The 27,677-nt window shown below is 40.3% G+C and overlaps 1 protein-coding gene across 1 annotated transcript in view; it reads right to left on the bottom strand.

The window, feature by feature from the left end:
* The window catches only part of DNAH3 (dynein axonemal heavy chain 3), a 242,044-nt gene that overhangs the window by 164,180 nt on the left and 50,187 nt on the right, over nt 1–27,677 (bottom strand). The window contains exons 18-25 of the mRNA XM_025274559.3: nt 22,547–22,758; nt 20,070–20,161; nt 14,452–14,566; nt 9,436–9,552; nt 7,880–8,059; nt 7,064–7,200; nt 3,938–4,139; nt 1,684–1,776 (exon numbers count right to left, since the gene is read on the bottom strand). Coding sequence (XP_025130344.3) covers nt 1,684–1,776; nt 3,938–4,139; nt 7,064–7,200; nt 7,880–8,059; nt 9,436–9,552; nt 14,452–14,566; nt 20,070–20,161; nt 22,547–22,758 — 1,148 coding nt within the window. The remainder of the gene's footprint in view (nt 1–1,683; nt 1,777–3,937; nt 4,140–7,063; nt 7,201–7,879; nt 8,060–9,435; nt 9,553–14,451; nt 14,567–20,069; nt 20,162–22,546; nt 22,759–27,677) is intronic.

Below are 27,677 nucleotides of genomic sequence, written 5' to 3'. Positions count from 1 at the left end.
CTCCAGTGGACCATGCTTTGTCAGAACTCTCCACTGTGACCCATCCGTCTTGGGTGGCCCTACATGGCATGGCTCATAGTTTCATTGAGTTAGACAAGGCTGAGGTCCATGTGATCCATTTGATTAGTTTTCTGTGATTGTGGTTTTCATTCTGTCTGCCCTCTGATGGATAAGGATAAGAGGCTTATGGAAGCTTCCTGATGGGAGGCTCCTTGGAAGAAGAGCTATGACCAACCTAGACAGCAATCTAAAAGCAGAGACATTACTTTGCCAACAAAGGTCCATCTAGTCAAAGCTATGGCTTTTCCAGTAGTCATGTATGGGTATGAGAGTTGGACCATAAAGAAAGCTGAGTGCCAAAGAACTGATGCTTTTGAACTGTGCTGTTAGAGAAGACTCTTGAGAGTCCCTTGGACTGCAAGGAGATCAAACCACTAAATCCTAAAGGAAATCACTCCTAAATATTCATTGGAAGGACTGATGCTGAAGCTGAAACTCCAACACTTTGGCCATCTGATATGAAGAACTGACTCACTGGAAAAGACCCTGATACTGGGAAAGATTGAAGGAAGGAGGAGAAGGGGATGACAGAGGGTGAGATGGTTGGATGGCATCACCGACTGGATGGACATGAGTTTGAGCAAGCTCCAGGAGTTGGTGATGGACAGGGCAGCCTGGCATGCTGCAGTCCATGGGATCGTAAAGAGTTGGACACGACTGAGCAACTGAACTGAACTGAAAGATCTAGTCTGCCAACAGTAAACTTAAGAGTAATTGTGACAGGTTCTTTTCCCTTACACCTTCTGTTATACAAGTCACCTAAAGCTTTGGGAGCTAAATGAGTTGTGCCCTTTGGAGTGTCATATACAAATTGCCACTTGCCATCTACCTCTATACAGATTAAATCATGTGCTGCTGCACCTGCTGATTTTCAGCATCCCCTAAAAGGAATTCAGGGTGGAGAGCAGAAATGAGGCACTCTGTGCTCGGAGAAAAACTTGCAGCACGGGTCTTCAGATAGACATTTTTCAGGAGCCATTTTTATCAGCTCAATTCTTATATCTCCTTCCATCTAGAAAAGCACCAATACCCTTCATGGTGACGAGTGCTCCTTGTGACTAGCAGAAACCTGAAAAAATATGTGCTTGATTGCATGTATTCCCCTTTCACCGAAATTACATGTATACTGACCTGCCCCCTACCTCTATGGAGCAATTTCTCAGAGCTATCTGAGGTGCCATTTCCCAGACTACAGTCTTCTTGTTGCCCCAAATAAAACTTACCTTGCAATTTTCACATTGTGCAATTTTTTAAAGTAAACAGGGCATGTGCAATGCTAAATGAAAAACCTAGGGGAGGGGATGCTTAATCAGGAAGGGGCTCTAAATAAACCTCTTGCCATCAATTATTTTCACAGAAAGGACTGGCCCACAGCAATCAAAGGGTTCTGGCTCATAGGATATACTGGTATGGGTTGCTTGTAACTGTAAACCTTTCATATTCAGAACTATATATACTGTCCCAGGATTTATAGGGAAAAAGAAGAGAGGCCCAGAGGGGTCAGGTGTTATTTATCAGGAGAGGGATGGGTTTTAGTGGAAGACAGGCTTCCATTTAACCTTGGCCGCCAAATTTTTCTTGGTGTACCAACATCCTGGCATGTATACCCCAGTTTTCATTTACCTGGACATATGCTTCAATCCCAAGTTTAATAACTTCCTTCATACTGGCAAGCATCATCTGTTCCACCTGCAGGAGCCATTTTTCCACCATGCCCTGCAGGTTGAGACAGATAGAGAGGACAGTTAACCAAGCCTGGAGGGAGGGACCATGGGCAGAGGCCAGCTTTCTCTCAGCAAAGGGCTGGAGGGAGGTCAAAGGTTTGTACACCTTCAAGCCAATATTCTTTAACTAGTTAAACTTATTTACTGTATTCTCAGAAGTGTATGTTTCAAAAAAGGGACAATAGAGACTTTTTAACATACATTTCTTTCACATTTTCTGAAAGACAAATTCACGGGAGACAACTGACACATTTATACTTCAGATTGAGAAATAAGATATTGCCTGTCATGTCAGTAAATAAAAGAAGTTGCAGCCACCAGCAATGGCAGCCACCTGGTACCCCCTGAAGGTAAGCCCTGAAGGAACTCAGGAAGGAGACAAAGAATACCTGCCTACAAGCTGCAGTCACCCCCAAAGGTGCAGCTTGAGGAAACTCAGGACGTGAAAACACAGGATACTGGCCCCAGATAGCTGAGGTGGATATCAAAGGACTGATTTCAGTGAGCCCAGACTCTTGCATCTTCTCATACATAGAAAAGCAATAAATTCCTTAACTTGTGCTATCTGGTTTTCTTTCATTAACAATAATCTTTTGACATTCAGAAGTCACAAAACTCCTAAATATCCTGGCTCCCCTCCAACCTCCAGCAGTTTTCTCAGGCTTACTTGAGATGCTGCCTCCCTAACTTGACATCCTAAGAATGTATGCTGAATAAAACAGAACTCAACTTTTAGGTGGTACATTTTTTTAGTTTACAAGTTCATAAAATAAACTGTCAACTTCTTCTAATTGAACAGTTTTAATTCTTGCATTATTCCAGGGGTCCTCAAACTTTGCTGAGCATTGGCATCATCTGGAGTTCTTTAAAAGTTATGGATTCCTGAACCCCACTCCCAGACATTCTGATTTGATTGGTATGGGATGCAACCAGGGAAAATGGAGTTTTTAGAATCTCTACAGGTAATTAGAATGTGCAGCATATTATTCAGTGTTAGGGAGAAGGCAATGGCACCCTACTCCAGTACTCTTGCCTGGAAAATCCCATGGATGGAGGAGCCTGGTAGGCTGTAGTCCATGGGGTTGCCAAGAGTTGGACAGGACTGAGCGACTTCACTTTCACTTTTCACTTTCCTGCATTGGAGAAGGAAATGGCAACCCACTCCAGTGTTCTTGCCTGGAGAATCCCAGGGACAGGAGAGCCTGGTGGGCTGCCGTCCATGGGGTCGCACAGAGTCGGACATGACTGAAGTGACTTAGCAGAGAGAGTCAGTGTTAGAGTTTCAGGTAACTGTACCTGCTGACTTCAAGTGCTTGTAAGCTAGCTGGTGTCTGGTTCCAAGGTGTGATTCCTAGTTGCTGAAACTTAAATGTGTGGGTGGCAAAAATGGTCTACCAAGCAAGGCCAAGAACGCTAGGCTACTTCTACTGTGAGGTGCTGTCATGTTCAGCAAGAGCGGAGGTAACTTACATTTTACTCGTTATATAAGGGCACATGTATAAAAAATGTGAGTTAAATGGCATTAAATCCATGATGTATTATTGACCTTTAAAAACACCTGCCCCTACTGGACAGTTTATTGATCTGACTGGATCTCTTTGAATTTAGATCTGCTCATGGGGATTTAAACAGTATTAGTTGTTTTGGATCTGGTTCCTGCTACTGTCTCCACATCAAATCTTATTGAAATCTTTCCACAAATTTAGGGTGCCAAGTGAATTGCAGTATAATCTCCATCTTAGAGATGAACAAGCAGACCCAGAAAGATTAGTTCCCCAAAGTCGGCTGTGCTGTATGCTTAGTCTCTCAGTCATGTCCGACTCTGCGACCCATTGGCCTGTAGCCCGCCAGGCTCCTCTGCCCATGGATTTTTCAGGCAAGTATACTGGATTGGTTGCCATTTCCTTCTCCAGAGGATCTTCCTGACCCAGGGATCGAACCCACATCTCCTGTGTCTCCTGTATTGCTGGCAGATTCTTTACCTGCTGAACCATCAGGGAAGCCCCAAAGTTACCCCTTCATTAAGTTATGGAATCTAAATGTTCCATACTCAGTCTGAAACCAGAGTCTAAATGCTTAACCAACATATAATCTGCTTCTCTCTGTTTTGCTGTTATAAAGAAAAGAACTCAAAAATGGGTAAATGGAATTACTTTGGCTTGAGCTGGGTAGATTTTCTGTTTGAATGGAACGATTTCTTTTTCTGAGCTGATCATGCCCACAATCTCCAGACTGTCTGTAAACTCCAGCTTGGCAATTCCTTCAAAGCACTTCTTCAAGTGTGGCTGCACCCGGAGAGGGTCCTTTGTCTCTGACAATATCTCCAGCAGCTCATCATTTGATAGGAAGAAGAACCTATTTCAAAGCAAAGCAAGATGGCTACTAGAATCTCTTCTAAGAGCTTCTGTTCCCAACAAAAGTGATACTCCCCGTCAGGTAGATGACACTCTAGTGAACACCAGCTACTTCTAGGGCCTTATCTAAGGTCAACTCCCCTTCACCATTTTTCATCTAGGGCATAGAGACTGGATACAGTTTTGACTTAGAGCAAAAAAAAAAAAAAAGATGAAAGCTGGTATATGTGGGTTTTATGTGGCTGTGTGTGAGGAGTTGATATCAGTTGAAAGACATCTAAACAGAGCAGTGGTTCTTAACCTTGTCTACAGCTTAGAATCATCTGCAGAGTTTAGGGAAAAAAGGTTTCAATGCCAAGGTTCCACTTCCCAGAGATTCCAATACTGATCTGGGATCTTATATTTTTAAAAATCCCTGCGATTCTAATGTGCAATCAGTGTTGAGAACTACTGGGCAGGAGGAAAGAAAACTTCCTTATCTTTCCTTATTCTTAGAAAATGTTACAGGTGGGAAATAAGTGCACATTAATAATGAGCCTATTTATGTGCAGAGGGCTTTATCATGCTTTATATTAGAGATAATAAGATAGCTTCACTCTCTTGCTGCTGCTGCTAAGTCGCTCTAGTCATGTCCAACTCTGTGTGGCCCCATGGACTGCAGCCTACCAGGCTTCTCCATCCATGAGATTCTCCAGACAAGAACGCTGGAGTGGGTTGCCATTTCCTTCTCCAATGCATGAAAGTGGAAAGGGAAAGGGAAAGTGAAGTCGCTCAGTCAAGTCCGACTCTTAGCGACACCATGGACTGCAGCCTACCAGGCTCCTCCATCCGGGCAACAGTACTGGAGTGGGGTGCCATTGCCTTCTCCCTTCACTCTCTTACTTAGACCTTAAAGGCAGGGACAGCAAACTTTCAGAAAATGTTCTAGGGATAAATCTCTACAGTAACCACTAGGTTTTAAGTTCAGTAATGGAAGGATCATATAATGACAGTTTTCACTGTATGTTTTGTTGTTCAGTTGCTGTGCCATGTCCAACCCTTTGTGACCCCATGGACTGCAGCACACCAGGCTTTTCTGTCCTTCACTATCTACAAAAGGCCACGATATTTGTAACTTCTTTGTTCAAGAGGTGAAGTCTGTTTTCACATCTCTTGAAACGTGGCTGGCTCTGAGTCCTGCTTTGGCCAATAGATTTTGGAAGACATGAATGTGTACTAGTTTCAAGCTTAGACATCAAGAAGCCTTGAAGTTTCAACTCTTGCTGCTTTTGGCAACACTGCAACCATCACCATATGAATAAACCCAGGCTAGCCTTCTGGAGGTTTAAAGACATTTGGCCCAATTATCCTTGCTGCCCTGGCCAACAGGAGAACCACCAGACAAGTGGTTGAGGTGACAGACTGCCAGTTGACTGCGATCAACATGAGTGAGCCCTGATGAGGCCAGTTGAGCTCTGCCTAGTTTTCCAACCCACAGAATTGTTAGCTCAGTAAACAGTTGCTGTTTTAAACCTCTAAGTTTGGAGGTGGCTTGTTATGCAGCAAAGCAAATTAACACACTGTAACTGAGGGTTGAATGGATAGGAATAACTCAATAATTATTTGTTGGCTGGTTGACTAACCATAATCTAATTAGGATGTCAGTTTCTCCCACTCCCAAGTGAAATTCAAATAGGTGATCTCTACGAATTCATCATGTGTGACAATGAATAAGGCTCAATGGCCATAAGAGTAATAATTAGTATTTTGTATAATTTAAAACTAAAAATATTATTTAGCACTCTGTATTTTCAAGATAAAATTCATTTAAAACATGTGACTATCAAGAACATTTTCAAAGTCTTTTCTTAGAGTGCTTACTTTTATTCCATAAAAATACACAAAGAAATACTGATACTTTGTGTATGTAGTTAATTAACTTAGGGAGAAGATGAAGCTCAGAAAATTTAAATAACTGAGTGTCTTATCCAGACTACCTGAATTTGTCCATTTACCAGTCTTATGCTTTTCAGCAAGTTTTGTTTCCTCATTTGTAAAATTGGGGTAAAAACAGTGTTAGCAACTTCATAGGATTATTGTAAGGGCTAAATCAGATAATATGTGTAGGCACTTAAAGTGGTGACCTGGCATATGGTAAATACTGTATTAACATTGGCTATTATTCATATTTTTATTAGGAAAAACATTAGTGGGCATATGATTAGAAGCTCATATTTCAAAGGTTTCCTCTTAACAAAGTTTTGTACTTCCAAGTCAAGGTTTTTTTCACTATCTGTGCTATACTTGTGTTATCCAACACTGAAGCCCTTAGCCAAATGTGGCTATTTACCTTTAAAAAATTAATACTAAATAAATTAAAATTTTACTAAGTTACACTAGCCACATTTCAAGTGCTGGATAGCCATATGTGGTTATGAGGTCTGCTTAACTCCAAAGTCCAGGCTTTTGAGTACTATACCCCTCTAACTGGGTGTCTGACCATGCTGGCTCCATTGGTGTCCATTCAACCTCACTCTGAATAGTGACTATGAAGACATGCCTTACCCCTGAGAGCTGTCTCTTGGGCAATGGAAAACCTCTAAAGAATATGGGACAGGTGTGTGTGTGCTTGTGTGCTTAGTCGCTCAGTTGTGTCCAACTCTTTGCAACCCTATGGGTGGTAGCCTGGCAGGCTCCTCTGTCCATGGGGATTCTCCAGGCAAGAATACTGAAGTGAATTGCCATGCCCTCCTCCAGGAGATCTTCCCAACCCAGAGATTGAACCCAGGTCTCCACACTGCAGGTGGATTCTTTACCAACTGAGCCATCAAAGAAGCTCATGGAATAGATGAGTAGAAGCCAACTCTCAGTATAAAAAAAAAAATGTAATTCTACCAATATGTGGGTCAAGAGGGCAAATTCAAACAAGAGAACAATACTAGATACCTGGGAAAAAATAGTCTCTTCTTCTCCAAGTAATCATTCAGCCCTTTCTGGATGTCCTCCAACAGAAGGTTGGCTTCTTGAAGTCTCTCAGCCATCCGTGGCTGGTCCGCTGCCATAAGAACCCTGGTATCTTTCACCTGGGTTCCATAAAAAGGTGATAATCATCAAGAGGTTCCCAGATTCTGAGACTGATTACTGTAATGAGTGTGTAACTAGTGCATCGATTAATGACCCTCCTAGCCTAATCACCTCCTAATCCCAAAAGGGTGACTGCTCATAACAATACCCTTTTGCTCTGTCCATGATTGAATGGGCTTGGATTAGGCACATAAAAGCAACAAGGCCAATTATATTTTAACTACTGGGATTATGGAATCAGACCATGATAGTCTATACTTATCTGCTCTGGCCCCTCGAACATTTGTTAAATAACTGAGTAACTGAATATAGTGAATTATTTGAATTCTAAAATTATTCTTGATTTATAAGCTTTATTACATTATCCTGTAACAAATAAAGTCTTATATTTCATGAGGAATGGGAGCTAAATTATCCAAATTTAAATAGTTACCTCTATGAAGTTGGAACTTCAAAAGGCCACTAATTTTAATATTTCCTATTCCCATGTTTGAATTTTTAATAACAAATAACCAGAAATTTAAAAATTATAAAGATATCGAATTTGCAAAAATCAGCTTAGGTAAAATCCAGTTTACTTATAGATTTCAAGGGACATGGTAGGACTGCATAATGAGGAACATCTATATGGCATCCCACATTCCTGATGGTAAGATGTGCTAGGGAGTGAAAACTCACAGCTTGGGACATAAGTGATTTCCAGTAATTATCAACGATGGCAAATTTCCTGCCCTCTTCTGGCATCTGGGCTATGATGTCCTCTGAACTGAAGATTGGTTCCAGGTACAGCCAAGTGGCTTGGCACTTTAACCAGGCATCCAAAATTTCCTGCACACGAACTAGTTTTTCTTCCCATTTCTGCAAATTTAGCATTTCACATCTGAATCATTAACATGCCACTATGCATCACAGACCCACTGACTAAACAAATGGTGTATTCATTAACTTATTCAGTCATTCACTTGTTCCACAAATACTTACTGAGTGACCTCTATGTCCTGGTCACTCTTGTAGGCAAAGTGGATACAGCAGTGAAAGAGAAAACAAGATTCCTTATCCTTATAGAGTTCCTAGTGGAATAATCACAACAACAACAATGCTGCCAATTAACTGAAAGCATCAGCTCTGCTACAAGCTTGTTTAAAAAATTTACACTGGAAAGCATCCTGAAAGAGATAGTTAAAAAGTTAAGGTGAACCTTAACTTTTTAAGGGATAATAAAAAAAAAAACAGGAATAATAAAAAAAACAAGGAATAATAAAAAAAAAAGTCTAAAAAGGAATAATAATAATTAAGAAAAAACAAGCCTAAAAAGGAATTTAAAAAAATATCCTGATTTTCAGGGTCATCTTAAAAAACAACAATAACAATAATAGTTTTAAGGCTTCCTCTGTGCCAACTGATGGTCCAAGTGCTTTATGTACGTGAAAACCAATTTAATCCAACAGATTCATGAGGGAGATATTATTATAAAACTTGCTTTACAGATGCAGAAACTGACATATTCAAGCAACTGGTCCAAAGTCACACAACCAATAAGGGACAGAGTCAGAATTTGAACACAGACAGTCAGACTCGAGTCTATGTCCTTAGCCTATTCTACTTCTACAATGATCAAAGGAGGCTAACCTCCAGTAGTTTACATTCTAGATTTCTAAAACCGATAAGATACTTTCCAAATGTATTTTTGTTCGGTGTACTCAAAACACTTATCTTCTCTTTTAGCAGACTGTCGCAAAAGCTCAGTCTGCCAGACTGTTAAAAAGGCTTACTTGGTTATTGCTTTCAGTCTTTATAAGTTTCCCTGGTGGCTCACTTGGTAAAGAGTCTGCCTACAACATGGGAGACCCAGGTTCAATCCCTGGGTGAGGAAGATCCCCTGGAGAAGGAAATGGAAACTCACTCCAGCATTCTTGCCTGGAATTCCATGGACAGAGAAGTCTGGTTGTAATCCATGGGATTACACAAGTTGGACACAATTGAATGACTTGTTGCCGCTTTTTATCAAGAGAAAGTGGATTTTCTTTTTAATTGAACTTAAAAATCTTCTTTTAGGACTTCCTTGCAGTCCAGTGTTAAGACTCCACGCTTCCACTACAGCGGTTGGGGAACTAAGGTTCTACATGCCTTGTGGTATGGTCAAAAAGTAAAAACAAAACAAAAACTTTCTGCTCTTCCAAGAAACCCAGAGCCTAATGGGCCATCACAAAACATTCAATCTCATTTCCTCTTACCCGGCATTCAGTTTCTATTGGTTTGACAAATGGAGAGCCACACATGGTCTGGGTTTTTATCACATGATCATCAAGTAACAGTTGAATGTCATCAACTGCACACAGGATGCTTGTATCCTGCAAATAAAAATGACCCACCCTGTTAAAATCAGACCTCTTTCCCACAACTTTTCATAATGATCCCCAAATGACTCACAGCTCAGATCTCCACCTCTGTGGGACACTATGTCTTATAGCAGAGAGAGTTTTCTATTTTCTACTTTGAAAATATTCTTAAAGACTTTTCTACCTCCTTTGCAGAAAACAAATGTGGTCCAAACCTAGATCTGCGACTAGAATCTGCTGTCTGGAGGAGAAAGAGTTCTGTCCTCTTCTCTGTGTTCCTGATTTTCTGTTCACTTGCTTTCCTGGCTTCCTCAGGTAGAATCAACTGCTAATCTGCTTAGATTAGGTTTCATTCCCAAACCATGTGCCCCAGGGCACTACAGCAAACTCACAGCAAATAACTTCAGTTATTTTAATATAAAATACAAATATTTTCTTTTAATTTATATGTACTTTTTTCAGTTATTAAGTTGATGGGGCACAAATATTTAAGTTGTCTGAACTCAGTTACTTCATAAGCAAAGCTGTTAAGTATTTCTTTTGGACTAGGGAGGGAACCATTTTAAAAGTACTCAGATACCAACAGCACCATGAACCAAGAAAGTTTGGGAACCTCTGACTAAATAATTATTTGGCATATTTTACTAGTAGTTAGGGTTACTATGTCTTAAAAGTTAGTCCTTGTAGATGGACTTCTCTTCTTGGGCCATGTGGCAAGCAAGCTGATAAGGGGCTGTCCCCCTGTGGTAGGTCTGGTCTTTCTCACTCTGTTTTCACTTCCTTCAGGCTTATATCTGGGTGGTTAATTTGGAGCTAGAATATATTTTCTCATCCACCTTTTACCAGTAGCTCTGTAGTGGGAGGTATGTCCAGCTATTTAATCATTTACCAATAAAGTGGTACCTTGATTCTTATTTTGCTGCTGACCATTGCCTATAGATACTTCAATCAAAAACTCTGAAGACTGGCCAGAAGTAACTGAGCTGTTATCAGGTTCCTCAACTTAACTCCTCAACTCAGCCCAAAAGCCTCTATCTATCTAATCCAATAAGATCATGTAACATCTTTTGGCCTGGTCTTTCTGGGAGGGGCCCCAGTTCTCCTCCCTTCCATTGACTTGTCTACAGTTGTTAATCAAGTGAAATCAAGGCATTGAGAAAAAGAGGAAAAGAAGTCACAATGGATGACATGTAGCCTGGGAGAGGGGGAAGTATGAGAGCATTTAGGGTTTTAGTTCTCAATCCACACTGCACTTTTAAAAAGTCAGTCAGTTCAGTCAGTCAGTTCAGTCGCTCAGTCATGTCCGACTCTTTGCGACCCCATGAATCGCAGCACACCAGGCCTCCCTGTCCATCACCAACTCCCAGAGTTCACTCAAACTCATGTCCATCAAGTCGGTGATGCCATCCAGCCATCTCATCCTCTGTCATCCACTTCTCCTCCTGCCCCCAATCCCTCCCAGCATCAGGGTCTTTTCAAATGAGTCAACTCTTTGCATGAGGTGGCCAAAGTACTGGAGTTTCAGCTTTAGCATCATTCCTTCCAAAGAACACCCAGGACTGATCTCCTTTAGAATGGACTGGTTGGATCTCCTTGCAGTCCAAGGGACTCTCAAGAGTCTTCTCCAACACCACAGTTCAAAAGCAGCAATTCTTCAGTGCTCAGCTTTCTTCACAGTCCAACTCTCACATCCATACATGACCACAGGAAAAACCACAGCCTTGACTAGACAGGCCTTTGTTGGCAAAGTAATGTCTCTGCTTTTGAATATGCTATCTAGGTTGGTCATAACTTTCCTTCCAAGGAGTAAGTGTCTTTTAATTTCATGGCTGTAGTCACCATCTGCAGTGATTTTGGAGCCCAAATAAATAAAGTCTGACACTGTTTCCACTGTTTCCCCATCTATTTCCCATGAAGTGATGGGACCAGATGCCATGATCTTCGTTTTCTGAATGTTGAGCTTTAAGCCAGCTTTTTCACTCTCCACTTTCACTTTCATCAAGAGGCTTTTTAGTTCTTCTTCACTTTCTGCCATAAGGGTGGTGTCATCTGCATATCTGAGGTTATTGATATTTCTCCCGGCAATCTTGACTCTGGCTTGTGCTTCTTCCAGCCCAGCATTTCTCATGATGTACTCTGCATATACCTTAAATAAGCAGGGTGACAATATACAGCCTTGATGTACTCCTTTTCCTATTGGGAACCAGTCTGTTGTTCCATGTCCAGTTCTAACTGTTGCTTCCTGGCCTGCATACAGGTTTCTCAAGAGGCAGATCAGGTGGTCTGGTATTCCCATCTCTTGAAGAATTTTCCACAGTTTATTGTGATCCACACAGTCAAAGGCTTTGGCATAGTCAATAAAGCAGAAATAGATGTTTTTCTGGAACTCTCTTGCTTTTTCCATGATCCAGTGGATGTTGGCAATTTGATCTCTGGTTCCTCTGCCTTTTCTAAAACCAGCTTGAACATCTGGAAGTTCACGGTTCACATATTACAGAAGCCTGGCATGGAGAATTTTGAGCATTACTTTACTAATGTGTGAGATGAGTGCAATTGTGCAGTAGTTTGAGCTTTCTTTGGCATTGCCTTTCTTTGGGATTGGAATGAAAACTGACTTTTCCACTCCTGTGGCCACTGCTGAGTTTTCCAAATTTGCTGGCATATTGAGTGAAGCACTTTCACAGCATCATCTTTCAGGATTTGAAATAGCTCAACTGGGATTCCATCACCTCCACTAGCTTTGTTCGTAGTGATGCTTTCTAAGGCCCACTTGACTTTACATTCCAGGATGTCTGGCTCTAGGTGAGTGATCACAGCATCGTGATTATCTGGGTCGTGAAGATCTTTTTTGTACAGTTCTTCTGTGTATTCTTACCATCTCTTCTTAATATCTTCTGCTTCTGTTAGGTCCATACTGTTTCTGTCCTTTATTGAGCCCATCTTTGCATGAAATGTTCCCTTGGTATCTATAATTTTCTTGTACAGGAGACAAGAATCAAGACCATCCCCAAGAAAAAGAAATGCCAAAAAGCAAAATGGCTATCTGAGGAGGCCTTACAAATAGCTGTGAAAAGAAGAGAAGTGGAAGCAAAGGAGAAAAGGAAAGATTTAAACATCTGAAGGCAGAGTTCCAAAGAACAGCAAGGAGAGATAAGAAAAAAGTCAGGGGTGCCTTAAAAATACAGAATCCCAGGCCAGAGTAATGTTGTGATTTATAGTAAGACAGATATTTGGTCTCTGTTCCTGTTGTTGGCACAGCTCCTAAAACCCTTAGAATTTCCTAAGGGATGACAGAGATTTTGTTTTCTTAATGAGGTGGCTTTTGTACCACATCTAAGGTGGGGAGTTGGTTGTCAGGAGAGTCAACCCTGTGATTAGAGGGTTGGAACTTTTAGTACACCAACTTGTCTCCTGGCAGGGGAATGGGGATGGAGACTGAGTTCAATTACCAATGGCCAATGATTTAGTCAATTATGCCAAAGTAATGAAGCCTTTATAAAAACTCAAAAGGAGAGCGGTCAGAGAGCTTCTGAGTTGGTGAACATGAGATCTGGGTGAGTGGCATGCTCAGAAAGAGCATGGAAGTGCCACACCACTTCCCCATACCTTGCCCTGGGCATTCCATCTGGATGTTCCTGGGCCCTATATCCTATAATAACCCAGTGATCTATTAAGTAAACTGTTTCTGAGTTCTAACAAATTAAATGAACCCAAGGAGGGACCTCCAATCTATAGCTGGTTGGTCAGAAGCACGATAACCTGGGCTTGAGACTGGCATCTGAAGTCGGGGGTGAGAGGAATTAGCAGTCTTGTAGTCTTAACTTATGGAATCTCTGGGTAGATAGTGTCTATTTACAATTGAATTGAATCATAAGGCACCCAGCTGGTGTCATATACTGCATGGTAGTGTGGGAATGCTCCCCAGCCACCCTCAACACAGGCACATTGGAACTGAGTGACCAGAAAGAGTACCAGGGCTGAGATGCTCTGCTTAAAGAGCCAGTGCCCCGCATTATATGAGTTTCTGCCTGTTGCCTCACCTAAGCAGCAAGCTCTCCTTCTCATCGCCCACCCCAAAAACAAGCCAGCCTCTGAAGATGCCTGAGCAAACCCTTCAGGTTTATGCACTCTATGAACTTCTATATGTTCTAGAAGCGCCAGTGAAAAGAAAGTGTACAGCCTTGCTCTTCAAAATGTGGTCCAGAGACCACAGCTTCAGTATTACTTGGGAGCTTGCTGGAATTGCAGAACCTCAGGACCCAGCTTAAACTTGCTGGATCAGAAGCTCCACTTTAGAAAGACTCTCAGGTGATTCCTGCACTTAATAACACTTGAGAAATGCTGAGCACTGTCTATCTCAGTTATATTTCTGAGGGACCTGGGGTGCCTTCCCTGGGAGGTGCTAATTCAGGAGGCTGTTCAGCTCCTTTTCAACAGAAAGCTTGTTGCCCTGAATTAAAAGGCCTTTCTCATTTGAAAATGCATCCCTCCATGGTGTCTGGAATGAAGGCTGACCAGCACAGGAAGATTAGATTGAGGAAGCAATCTAATGCAACAGCATAGTGGTTATAGACAACAATGCTGTATTAAAAATGTCAAAGCTGCTAAGACTAGACCTTAATTATCTTACCACAGAAAGGAAAGGATAGGTATGTGACATGATAGGGGTGTTAATGGTAATCATATTGGATGGTAATCATAGTGCAATATGTAAAAGTATTAAATCAACACGTTGTATACTTTAAACTTACAAATGTTATATGTCAGTTATATATCAATAAAAAATTTTAAGACAGATTAGAGATCCTTCTTCCTTGATTCTCTTGCAATTTTGAAATGAATCCCTTCTGTAATTTACTACATAATAAATGGGCTGCTCTCAGGGGGCTGAACTGTTGGACTGAGACTCACAGTGTCCCTGTACTTCACAAAGTTGAACGTCATGTTAACCCAGTCTAACTTCATTTTCTCCAAGTTTTTCTCCAGAGAGTATTCCTTACTGGCAGCTGCACCGATGGGCTCCAGTCTAAAGAGGAGACAGAGTGATAGTAACATCAACAGAGGAGGCATCAAAAATACATCAAAGGAAGAATTTCAGCTCAGCCATTAGAGAAATTTGAAAAGCCTTTAATTTTACAAAAAGTTTACCATTTTACTCTAATATTTACCAGTATCTCCAATGTTTTGCAGGGTTTCTTTACCCTTGGCACTATTGACTTTCTGGGCTATATTAAAGGCTGAATTGTATCTCTCCAAAAATCATATGGAAGTCTTAACCTCCAGTGCCTCATAATGTGAGTTATCCTGTTTGGACATGAATAGTTCTTTGCGTGCTAAGTCACTTCAGTTGTGTCTGACTCTGTGTGACCCTATGGACTGCAGCCTGCCAGGCTCCTCTGTCCATGGGATTCTCCAGGCAAGAATACTGGAATGGGTTGCCATGCCCTCCTCCAGGAAATCTTCCTGACCCAGGGATTGAACCCATGTCTCTTATGTCTCCTGTATTGGCAGGTGGGTTCTTTACCACTTATTTGGGAAGCCCAAATAAGTCTTTGAAGATGTAGTTAAATTAAAATGAGGTCATATGACTGGTATCATTAAAAAAAAAAAGTATTTATTTATTTAGCTGTGCTGGGCCTTTAGTTGTGGCATGTGGGATCACAGTTCTCCAACCATGGATTGAATCTGGGCCTCTTGCATCGGGAGTGCGAAGTGTTAGCCACTGGACCAATGACTGGTATCTTTATTGGAAGAGGAGATTAAGATACATACATTGAGGGAAGACCATGTGAGGATACAGGAGAAGGCAGTCATTTGCAAGTCAAGGAGAGAGGCCTTAGAAGAAACCAAATCCCAGCCCTCAGTCCCTGTCCCCTGCCCCCACCCTCAAGAAAAACCCCTTTGACCTTAGACTTCAAACCTACAATTGTGAGAAAGTAAATTTGTATTGTTTAAGCCAATCGGACTATGGTATTTGTTACAGCAGCACTAGAAAACTAATACAGGGAGATAATTCTTAGTTGTGAGCGGCTGTCCTGTGCACTGCGGGATGTTTAGTAGCAGCCTCGGCCTCAACCCACTAGATGCCAGTAGCTGACTCCCCTAGTCCTCACCCCTCGCCAGTTGCACCAACCAAAAATGTCTCCAGGTGTTGCAAAGTATCCCCTGGGGGTGGACATCCCCAGTTGAGAACCACTATTTTAAGCATTAAAACAAGATCTTTTTTCCATTTTCATTTACTCCTTATTATTCCTATTTACTTCAGAATTATTGGGCTTCCCAGGTGAAACGAGTGGTAAAGAACCTGCCTGCCAGTGCAGGAGACTTAAGAGACGCAGGTTTGATTTATTATTGACTTTTTATTCAGATCTTAGAATTTCTGTTAATTTATATGATGGCTTTTTCTCCACTTTCTGTCCATACTTTTAAAAAACATATCTGATATTTTCCTGATACATTGGCCCATCCATGGAACAGCCCCTCTAGAGGTTCCATAGAAAGAGGGACATAGTGAGAGAAGGGGAAGATAAATTTCTTTCTTTTTCTTTCTGCAGGAGAGCTAAATCCAGGTGTGGCTGAAGAACTGGGAAGCAAAGTACTTGGAGGGAAAGGAAGGATTATTCTTTCTGCTTCACCACTGTCTTTCATTGTATCCATCTGATTTTTACTTACACTTTAGCAAACTGAAGCCCAGAGGAAGCAAGTGACATGTCCAAAGCCACATATACAGCTGCAGAGGGCCAGAACCAGGTCTAGATACCAGTTCCTCTGACTCCTAATCCAGCGTTTCTTTCTCCCCAACTATGTACTTTCTGCCCTGTCTATCGGAGGAGCAATAGAATCGCTCACATGTGGTCAGCCAAACAGGGCAACTGAATTGAGCTGAAAACCCAAATTTAGCCTCACGGAGGGAAGTAGAAGAGGCATGGATAATGCCAGATGAACACATCAGCAGCATGGTCACCATCCTAAATGTGACCTTCTCAGGAGACAACTAAATTGAGTGAGCATAAAGAGAATAATAAAAACAGGTGTCAACCCAGATGAGTCTGAGACAAAAAGGCTGGATGTGTGGCTGTGACTAAGTCACTTGACAGGCCTTCAGTCCCCATTTGCCTATATCAAAGGTTTTGGTATAATTAAATAAGACAAAATGCTTGGAAATGTGCCTTATGACTTATGATTATGCAGATAATTGCAGGATGGGCTTACTAAGGTTGGGAGTCCATGAAGTATATTAAATTGACCTTATCCAAATGTACCATTAGTCACTCAGTCATGTCTGACTCTTTGTGACCCCATGGACTGTAGCCTGCCAGGCGTCTCTGTTCATGGATTTCTCCAGGCAAGAATACTCGAGTGGATAGCATTCCCTTCTCCAGGAGATCTTCCCGACTCAGAGATCAAATATGGGTCTCCAGCATTGCAGATTCTTTTACTGTCTGAGCCACCAGGGAAGCCCCCTAACTAACTGTGGGCTGTGATAAAACTACCTTAACTACAGAGAGTGAGCTATAGAGGGCACCATACCTCACTAATAGGTGGTAGCTGAGAACGTAAAAATTAAGTCAGTTCAGGTTACATGCCTTATCTCATAATCCTCACAATAACTCTTGATCACCTGGTTACTATTATTATTTATATTTTACAGATAAGGAGACTGGGCACACAGAGGTTAACAACTTGGCCAAGGCATTACCACTTCTGGATCTGTCACAACTGAGCACAGTGGCAGGAAGCATGGCAGAATGCTGTGTATTTGCTCATGCTCTGTCTCCAAAGGTGGGTTTATCTTTCAAGGCAGTAAAGAGTAACAATTAAGGCTCTGAAGTCAGCTAGCCTGGGCTCAGGTCTTGGTTCTTGTGACCTCTGGATAGTTACTTAATTTCTCTAATCAATTTATTTTCTCATCTATAAAACGTGACTAAAATTACCTAGAATATTAGGTTGTTGTGATGGATAAATTGGCTAATACATATAAAATACTCAGTGCAGCATAATTGTTCTAGAGCTGCTATTTCTTGGGAACATCTTACTGGGGAAAATGAGGCTCTTTAATAAAATTACATAAACCTGGTAAAAATGCATGTGTCCAATCCCAAAGAAAGGCAATGCCAAAGAATGCTCAAACTACCATACAATTGCACTCATCTCACGTGCTAGTAAAGTAATGCTCAAAATTCTCCATGCCAGGCTTCAGCAATACGTGAACCGTGAACTTCCAGATGTTCAAGCTGGTTTTAGAAAAGGCAGAGGAACCAGAGATCAAATTGCCAACATCCACTGGATCATGGAAAAAGCAAGAGAGTTCCAGAAAAACATCTATTTCTGCTTTATTGACTATGCCAAAGCCTTTGACTGTGTGGATCACAATATACTGTGGAAAATTCTGAAGGAGATGGGAATACCAGACGACCTGACCTGCCTCTTGAGAAACCTGTATGCAGGTCAGGAAGCAACAGTTAGAACTGGACATGGAACAACAGACTGGTTCCCAATAGGAAAAGGAGTACGTCAAGGCTGTATATTGTCAGCCTGCTTATTTAACTTATATGCAGAGTACATCATGAGAAACGCTGGGCTGGAAGAAGCACAAACTGGAATCTAGATTGCCGGGAGAAATATCAATAACCTCAGACACGCAGATGATACCACCCTTATGGCAGAAAGTGAAGAAGAACTAAAAAGCCTCTTAATAAAGTGAAAGAGAGTGAAAAAATTGGCTTAAAGCTCAACATTCAGGAAACGAAGATCATGGCATCTGGTCCCATCACTTCATGGGAAATAGATGGGGAAACAATATAAACAGTGACAGAACTTTATCTTCATGGGCTCCAAAATCACTGCAGATGGTGACTGTACCCATGAAATTAAGAGACATTTGTTCCTTGGAAGAAAAGCTATGATGAACCTAGACAGAGATTTAAAAAGCAGAGACATTACTTTGCTGACAAAGGTCCATCTAGTCAAAGCTATGATTTTTCCAGTAGTCCTGTATGGATATGAGAGTTGGACCATACAAAAGGCTGAGCATTGAAGAATTGATGCTTTCGAGTTGTGGTGCTGGAGAAGACTCTGGAGAGTCCCTTGGACAGCAAGGAGATCCAACCAGTCGATCCTGAAGGAAATCAGTCCTGAATATTCATTAGAAGGATTGATACTAAAGCTGAAGCTCCAATACTTTGGCTACCTGATGCAAAAAGACCCTGATGCTGGGAAAGACTGAAGGCAAGAGAAGAAGTAGGTGACAGAGGATGAGATAGTTGGATGGCATCACTAACGCAATGGACATGGGTTTGAGCAAACTCTAGGAGACAGTGGAGGACAGGGCCTGGCATGCTGCAGTCCATGGGGTCGCAAAGAGTCAGACATGATTGAGCGACTGAACAACAACAATAAAATATTATAATTTCAACACATAATCAGTATTTAAAATAGGTATTTTGCTTTTTTTTCCTTAATAAATATTTGAAGGCCAGCCTTTATTTACACACTCAGCACAGCAAATTCAGAATAGCCACATTTCAAAGGCCGAGAGGCCACACGTAGCAAGCTGCTCCTGTACTGCACAGCACTGACCTGGAGTATTTGTTAAAACACAGATTGCAGTGCTCACCCCCTGAATTTCTGATTGAACAAATTGGGGTGGCGCCTGAGAATGTGCATTTCTAACAAGTTCGCTGGTGATGCTGATGTAGCTGGACTGGGGTCACAATCTGAGAATCATGTGTGCTGAGTGAGCCCAAACCCAGTTGCCTAATGGGGTCTTTAGTCTCAGGAACACATCTCCCCACCCATCACCCTGAAGGAAGTATGGAAAAACAAACAGGGTTCTGAGCATCTCTGGTCATAAAAACAGTAGTTTCAAAAGTACAAATTCTCACATGCAAATTCTAGGGGCATTTGGAGAAGGAGAGAAAGCAAGTGAAGAGATCTCTCATTTGACCATATTTCATTTAGCTCAGAGAGCCCCTTCTGTTTGTAGCTGTTGTTTAACAAGGAGGAAACTGAGGCCCAGAAAAGTTCTATGGTCTTGCCCAAAGTCTAGTTGGACTTGGAGCTCAGGTTCAAAGAACTCTTTTAAAAAATTTATTTTTGAAATAAAATCTCTGACTCAATTTTCTAGTCATAATCGGACGTCAACTCTGCAACTGGAGGGACTTCCCTAGGTGGCCCAGTGGCTAAGACTCTGTGCTCCCAATGCAAGAGGCTGGGTTCAATGTCTGGTCAGGGAACTAGATCCCACACGCTGCAACCAAGAGTATGCCTGCTGCAACTAAAGATCCCACATGCCACAGTGAAGATCAAAGATCCTGCAACTAAGAGCCGACACAGCCAAATAAATAAATATTAAACAAAAAACAGAAACTCCACAGCTGGAGATGAAAGCTTCACCAGAGGCTAGTCAGCTGAAATAGAGGTTCTCCTAAACCAGAATGAGAAATGTAGCTTGCTATATGGCCAGTCACACAACTATAGGAAATTACAGATACCTTGACCAAAAAACTTTCTGAAAGGAGACGTCTTACTTTTCAATGAATTTGCCAAATCCAAATTCCAGCATATTTGAGAGACAAGTCGTTTCAGTAGGCTTTATTTCATAGCCGACAATCTCACTGATCTGCAAAGAGAAAAAAACAAGTGTGTGTTGTCCAAATTAGTGTTGTTCAGTAGACTTCTTGTGATGATTGAAATGTTCTAGAGCTGTGCTGTGTTGGGCAGGAGCCACCAGTCACATTCAGCTGGTGAGCCCTGAGATGGTGGCTAATGTGACCGAGGAACTGATTTTCAAATTTTATTTTACTTATTTAAATAGCTGAGTGTAGCAAGTGGCTATCGAATTGGACAGTGCAGTTCTAAGGATCTGGGAGGCAGCCTAGGGCCCCACCTGCATTGTATCTGGTTTACTGGGGGTTGTTCTCCCACCAGAACTTGGCATAATGCAAACATGTGGGCACCTTATGGGTCCCACACTACCTAACAGTCCTCACAACTAAGTCCAGTTTTGTGCTCCCAGGCAGTGAACCAGGGCAAAATGTGGTTCATGCTCAGAAGCTGCTGGATGTGCTGAATAAAACAAGGAAGTCATGAGGACATGGGACAGGCAGATTCCCAAATTCTGTGATCTGAGGGTGCTGGTACATATCAGTGCAGCATTACCTGTTCTATCCTGTTTTAAATCGCAGTAGCAATAAAGTCTATGTTTCAAACGTGGAGACTAGCCCTTCTTGCTTAAGTTCTGGGAAATGGTCAGAAATCTCAAAACAACCACCTCACAACCCTAGAAAATCCATTTTGTAGCCTTGAGAGCTACAGATGGTTAATCCTACAGAACCCCCGCCAGAGCCAAATCTGTAAATAAGGATCTCCTGAGTTGGGACTGAGAATTAGAACTGAGAATGCATCCTCCACTGACCATGGAGACAATTTATTGTTCTTCAAAGGATTGTTGGGAAGATGAAATGAGAGAATCCACATAAAGTATATAACAGTACTCAGTACATAGTTGGTACTCAGTATGCTTTAGCTATTATTTTTATTATTTTAATTCCAGGGAATTTCTCCCCCAATCTGTCCATCTAAGTGGCTTATAAGTGAGAATTATTAACGTCTAGGAATTGTTGGGATTTTTAAAGTGCCCAACTATGAGAATACTATCATCACAGAGGAAGCAGCAGATGGAGAGAGGAAGGCTTTCTGAGGGTCCCCTGTAACACTGTTTAAATGCCACTGATGAGGATACTTTCTATAATCCCATCTCGTGGAGAGACCTAGCACTGCTGGAGGGCATCTGGCTACCTCACTGTCTAAATGGGTCAAAGTGCTAGTCAGGTTAGATCCACAGGGAGAGCCACCTATGAGTACCAAGTGAGGCAGCTGTCCCTGTACAGATCCCTCTGCTGAGGCAGTTCAAGACCCAAAGTCTACTACAGGCCTTCGCTTTGTTCTTTATGTCCTATGCTTATGTCTTGAATTTCAATATTCCTAATAAGGGTGCTCTCAGACTCCTTCTAGAGAGAATGTCCCTGGTCTTGTGCATGGTTTGCAGAGAGGGAATTTCAGGCCCAGTCAGGGAGGGATCTGTGTATGGAGAGCCAGTCTCATCTCCACCTCCACACAGAGCAACTCCCTGGTAGAAGATGTTTCAAGGCCATTGTTAGCTCTTGAATATGATGATTATTTTAGAAACACAGTGAGTTTCCTTTTTTCTTATTAGTATACACACCACATTTGTCACCCTTACACTTAATTAATTGCTTGTAAAAATCCCATCGTTTTCAGGGAGAATATTTATTATTCTCATTTATGGACTCAAAAGGGCTGAAGGAAACAGTGCAAAATTATTTCTGAACATAGCCTGTTGGATGATGAAGCTGAAGTAGGAATCATTTGGCATCGTTAGGAGCCCCCAGAAACAGACTTTCTCTTTTGTGTAGCCTAGGTCAAGGAACAAATCCAGGCCCCTCTCATTGTAATTCGAGACCCTTATCATCTTTTGGGGCTTCCCAGGTGGTGCTAGTGGTAAAGAATTTGCCTGCCAATGCAGGAGACAAAAGAGACATGGGTTCGACTCCTGGGTCAGAAGATCCCCTGGAGTAGGAAATGGCAACCCACTTCAGTATTCTTGCATGGAAAATTCCATGGACAAGGGAGCCTCATGAGTTATAGTCCATTGGGCCCCAAGGAGTCAGACACAACTGAGCAACTGAGCACTATTGTCTTTAGGACCCTGAGCAGCCATGTGCTTAGGAAAGCAGATAAGGAGAGCTTTTGTGGCCACTGGCTGGACTAATATTCAACCACCAGCAATGGGGTCCCCAAAGAAAAGGATCAGCCTATTCATGTGGAGAGGCAGGAAGGGTATCACCGCCTTTACTACTCTCTTGGCCTCAAGTAGATTCTCCTTTTAGAAAGAAGAACCTTAGCCCATTAATGGTTCCTGCCTTCCAAAGGGCTATCAGGACCAGAAATGGGCTGGGCTGGTAGGGTGGACAGTGACAAGGACCTGCTGCCAGTGCCGGTCTTTCATTCCTGGGTTGCAGGAAATGGTGAGGATAGGGATGTGCTGCTTGAATTTATCAATCTTGATTTTCACATTCTCTGCTAAGCGCCTAGGTGCAGGCATGTCCGCTAAGGTCTTGGTCAATTTGTATATTGTCCTCCACATATTCCCTATTTCTTCTGCGATTTCCTCAGCATTCAGTAAAAAGAGGGGTCCTGAAATAGAAAAGATGGGGTGGGAGAAAGGTCAGATCACCAAATAGTGTTAATCACACGTACCTTAATTCTCTGAATTTAGAATTATGTCTATGGTATGACACGGTTAACAAGCACAAGCTTTGGAGTTGGTCTGAAAGCTCTACCTAACCAGTGAAGCCTTGGGCATACTGATTAAACTTTTCTAAGCCTCAGTAGCCTGACCTGGGACACCGGGATAATAATGGGTACCTTGGAGGGTAGCTGTAAAAATTATATGAGACAAGTAAAGTGGCTAATATAATGCCTGGCATAGAATGTTAGTATATGGAAGCAATTGTTAGTGTAAGTTGTAGATCCTATTACAGAAGTATCAAAAGGTGTTCCACAAATGCTGTGAAATATTAACAATTGGAGAATGTGGGTGAATAGGGACATGGGAGTTAACTGTACAGTTCTGACAGATTTTATGCAAGGTTGAATTATTTAAAAATAGATATTTTTTAAAGCAGAAAATGACATCTCATTAAAAAAAAAACTTTGCCAAAACATTCATTTTCTTCTCCTTTTCTTTCACAGGTATCTTTTAACATTTGGGTTTCACATTCAGTCTTTCCATGTTGCTGCTTTCTTCTCCTTTTATATTTCAAATTAGTATTAACTCTTATATTATGATATTGCTAATTAACTCAAAAATACTTTTCTTTCAGGGCTGCAGAGACTAAAAATAGATTCATTTATATAACTTCATTAATAAATAACATACCCTATCAGCCCACACATCTTTGTTAAGTAATAGAATATTAATAATTTTTTAAAAGAAGGAAAAATATGCACATTTCTTTCTATATATATAAAAGGATACAATATGTAAAAAAAAGAATCTATACCATGTTTAAGTGAAGTTTTTCAGCAGAATGCAAGGTTGATTTAATATTTGAAAATCAAGCAATATAATACATGATATTAACAGCTGAAAGAAGGAAAATCACATGATAATGTAAATTGAAGCAGAAAAAGCACTTGACAAAGTCCAATATCCATTCATGATAAAAATCCCTAAACAAACTAGGAATAGAAGAGAATGTCCACAGCCTGATAAAGAGCATCTATGAAAACCTACACTATCATTACATTTTTTATACGTATTAAGTATATACAGCTTTTTATATGTCATTCGTACTACAAAAAAGTGGTTTAAAAACATAAAGCAAAAAACCCATTACACTTAATGGTGAAAGATGGATTACTTTCTCCCTAACATTGGAAATGAGGCAAGAATTTTTATTCTCATAACTTAATAGCAGAAAAGATAGTTGGAAAGATCCCCAAATACTTGGGAAATTAAACTTCATACTTCTAAATAACACATGGTCAAAAAAGAAATATCAACAGAAGTTTTAAAATATTTTGAGGTAAATGAAAATAAAAATTAACATCAAAAGTTGTGAGATGTCACAACCATTATAATATTCAGTGAAAAGCCTTCCCACTAAAATCTGGAACAAGACAAAGATGTCCATTTTTACCACTTTTATGCAGCATAATATTAGAAGTCCTAGGCATAGCAATCAGACAAAAAAAATAAAAATAAAAGGTATCCACATTGGAAGGGACGAAGTAAAACTGCCATTATATGCAGATGACATGATACTCTATATAGAAAAGCCTAAAGATTCCACACAAAAGCTATTAGAACTGAAAAATGAATTCAGCAAGGTAGCAGGATACAAGATTAACATACAGAAATTGGTTGCATTTCTTTATACTAACAATGAAATATCAGGAAAGGAATATTAAAATCTTTTAAAATCTCATCCAAAAAAAATAAAATATGTAGGAATAAACCTGATCAAGAAGGTGAAAGACTAAGAACTACAAAACATTCATAAAGGAAACTGAAGATGATTCAAAGAAATGGAAATTTATCCCATGCTCTTGGACCGAAAGAAGCTAAAATGGCTATACTATCCAAAGCAATCTATAGATTAAACATGATTTCTATCAAAGTGCCCATGTCCTTTTATCCCCACAGAACTACAACAAATGATACTAAAATTTATATAGAACCATAAAAGACTCAGAATTGGCAAAGAAGTCCAGAGGAAAAGGAATAAGGTGGGACACATAACCCTTCCAGACTACAGACAATACTACAAAGTTACTGTAATGAAAAGAGCATGATTATTGCCATAGAAATGTCATGGATCAAGGAACATAACAGAGATCTCAGAAATAAACCCATACACCTATGGTCAATTAACACAGTAAGAATGTCCCCTCTCACCACTCCTTTTTCAACATCATTATGTGGTAGTTCTAGATAATGGAGTAAGACAAGACAGGAAATAAAAGTATACAGACTGGGAAAGAAAACACAAAACTTTATTTTCATATTACACTATCATGTACATAGAAAATAGGAAAGAGCCAATAGCAAATAGAAACCTCCTGAAAGTAATTCACAGCTACAGCAAAGTTGCAGGGTACATGGTTAATACACAAAAGTTAATTGCTTTCCTATATATTATTAATGAACAGTGTGGACTTGAAATTAAAAACATATCCATTTACATTAGCACCCTCCAAAATTGAAACACTTAGGCATAAATCTAACAAAATACATACATTGTCTATATAAGGAAAACTACAGAACTCTAATGAAAGAAATTAAGGAAGAAGGAAATAAATGCAGAAAAAATTAATACTCATGGATAGGAAAATTCAACGTTGTTAAGATGTCAGTTCTTTTCAGCTTGATCTATAGATTCAGCACAATCCCAATCAAAATCCCAACAATTTTTTTTGTAGATACTGACAAAACTGATTCTAAAGTTTACGTGGAGACAGCAAAGACTCAGAATAGCCAATATAATATTAAAGGAGAAATGTAAAGTTGGGGGACTGTCATTATCCAGCTTCAAAATTTATCATACAGCTATGATAATCAAGTGTATTTTTGGTAAAAAAAAGAGACAAATAGGTCAGTGGAACAAAATAGAGAGCCCAGAAATAAGACCCACCATAGTCAACTGATCTTTCACAAAGAAGCAAAGGGAATAAAAAAGAGAAGGAAACTTTTCAGCAAATAGTTTTAGAATAACTAGATATCCACATGCAAAAACAAATGAATGTAGATACAAACTGTACAGCCTTGACACAAATTAATCAAAATGGATCATGGACTTAAATGTAAAATACAAAACTATAAAAATTCTAGGAGGTACACAGTAGAGATACATAGCAGAAAAATCTAGATGACCTCCGGTTTGGTGCTAACTTCTTAGATACAAAACTAAAGGCATGATCTATGAAAGAAATGACAAACTAAACTTTATTAAAATTAAAATCTTCTGCTTTGTGAAAGACACTGTCAAAAGATTGAAAAGATAAGCCAAAGATTAGTAGAAAAAAACTGCAAAACACATATCTGATAAATGATTGCTGTCTGAAATATACAAAGAACTCTATAACTTGACAGTGAGAAAACAAAATTAATTTTAAAATAGTAAAAAAAAAGAGCTCCCAAACCCCAATTGTTTTAATATACACAATAAAATTTAAAAATATGTATCATATCTTTATACAAAGATATATAAAATATACATCATAACTCTTAAATAAATGGGAATACCAGACTACCTTACTTGTCTCTTGAGAAACTTGTATGCAGGAAAAGAAGCAACAGTTAAAGCCAGACATGGAACAATGGACTGGTTCAAAATTAGGGAAGGAGTATGTCAAGGCTGTATATTGTCACCCTGTTTAGTACATCATGTGAAATCCCAGGCTGGATGCAGCTGGAATGAGGATCGCCAGGAGAAGTATCAATAACCTCAGATATGTAAATGATACCACTCTAACGGCAGAAAGTGAAGAGGAACTAAAGAGCTTCATGATGAGGGTGAAAGAGGAGGCTTAAAACTCAACATTCAAAAACCTAAAATCATGGCATCCAGTCTCATCACTTCATGGCAAATAGATGGGGAAAAAGTGGAAACAGTGACAGATTTTACTTTCTTGGACTCTAGAAATCACTGCAGATGGTGACTACAGCTGTGAACTTAAAAAATGCTTGCTCCTTCAGAGAAAAACTATGACAAACCTAGACAGTGTAGGAAAAAGCAGAGACATCATTTTGCTGACAAAGGTCCATATAGTCCAAACTATGGTTTTTCCAGTAGTCATGTACACATGTGAGAGTTGGACCATAAATAAGGCTCAGCACTGAAGAATTAATGCCTTTGAATTGTAGTGCTAGAGAAGACTCTTGAGAGTCCCTTAGACTACAAGGAGATCAAACCAGTCAATCCTAAAGGAAATCAATCCTAAATATTCATTGGAAGGAGTGATGCTGAAGCTGAAGCTCCAATATTTCGTCACCTAATGTGAAGAGCTGACTCACTGGAAAAGACCCTGATGCTGGGAAAGATTGAGGGCAGGAGAAGAAGCAGGTGATAGAGGATGAGATGGTTGAATGGCATCACCGACTCAATGGAGATGAGTTTGAACAAACTCTGGGAGATAATGAAGGACAGGAAGTCTGATGTGGAGCAGTTCAAGGGGTCAAAAAAGAGTCAGACATGACTTAGCGATTGAACAACAACAAATAAAAAGAAATACATGTAAATTTAACAAAACGTATAGAATTTATATGCTGAAACCTACAAAATATTGGCAAAATGAAATCAAAGAAGATCAAAATAATTAGCTTTGCAATGTCCATGGATTGGAAGATTTTGTGGTAAAGATATCAATTCTTTTCCAAATTGATCTCTAGATGTAACACATTTCCAATCAAAATTCTAGCAGATTTCATATATAAATGAATAAGCTGATTCTCAAATTTTATACAAAAGATATAAAGACAAAGGTACTATAAAAGTTGTAATAAAATTTGAAAAAGAAAATGGAATTTATACGACAGTCTCAAAAAGACA

Source organism: Bubalus bubalis, chromosome 24 (genome assembly GCF_019923935.1).
Source record: "Bubalus bubalis isolate 160015118507 breed Murrah chromosome 24, NDDB_SH_1, whole genome shotgun sequence".
NCBI lineage: Eukaryota > Metazoa > Chordata > Mammalia > Artiodactyla > Bovidae > Bubalus > Bubalus bubalis.
Note: the sequence above shows the minus strand (reverse complement) of the source record. Positions and strands in the feature narration are given on the sequence as shown.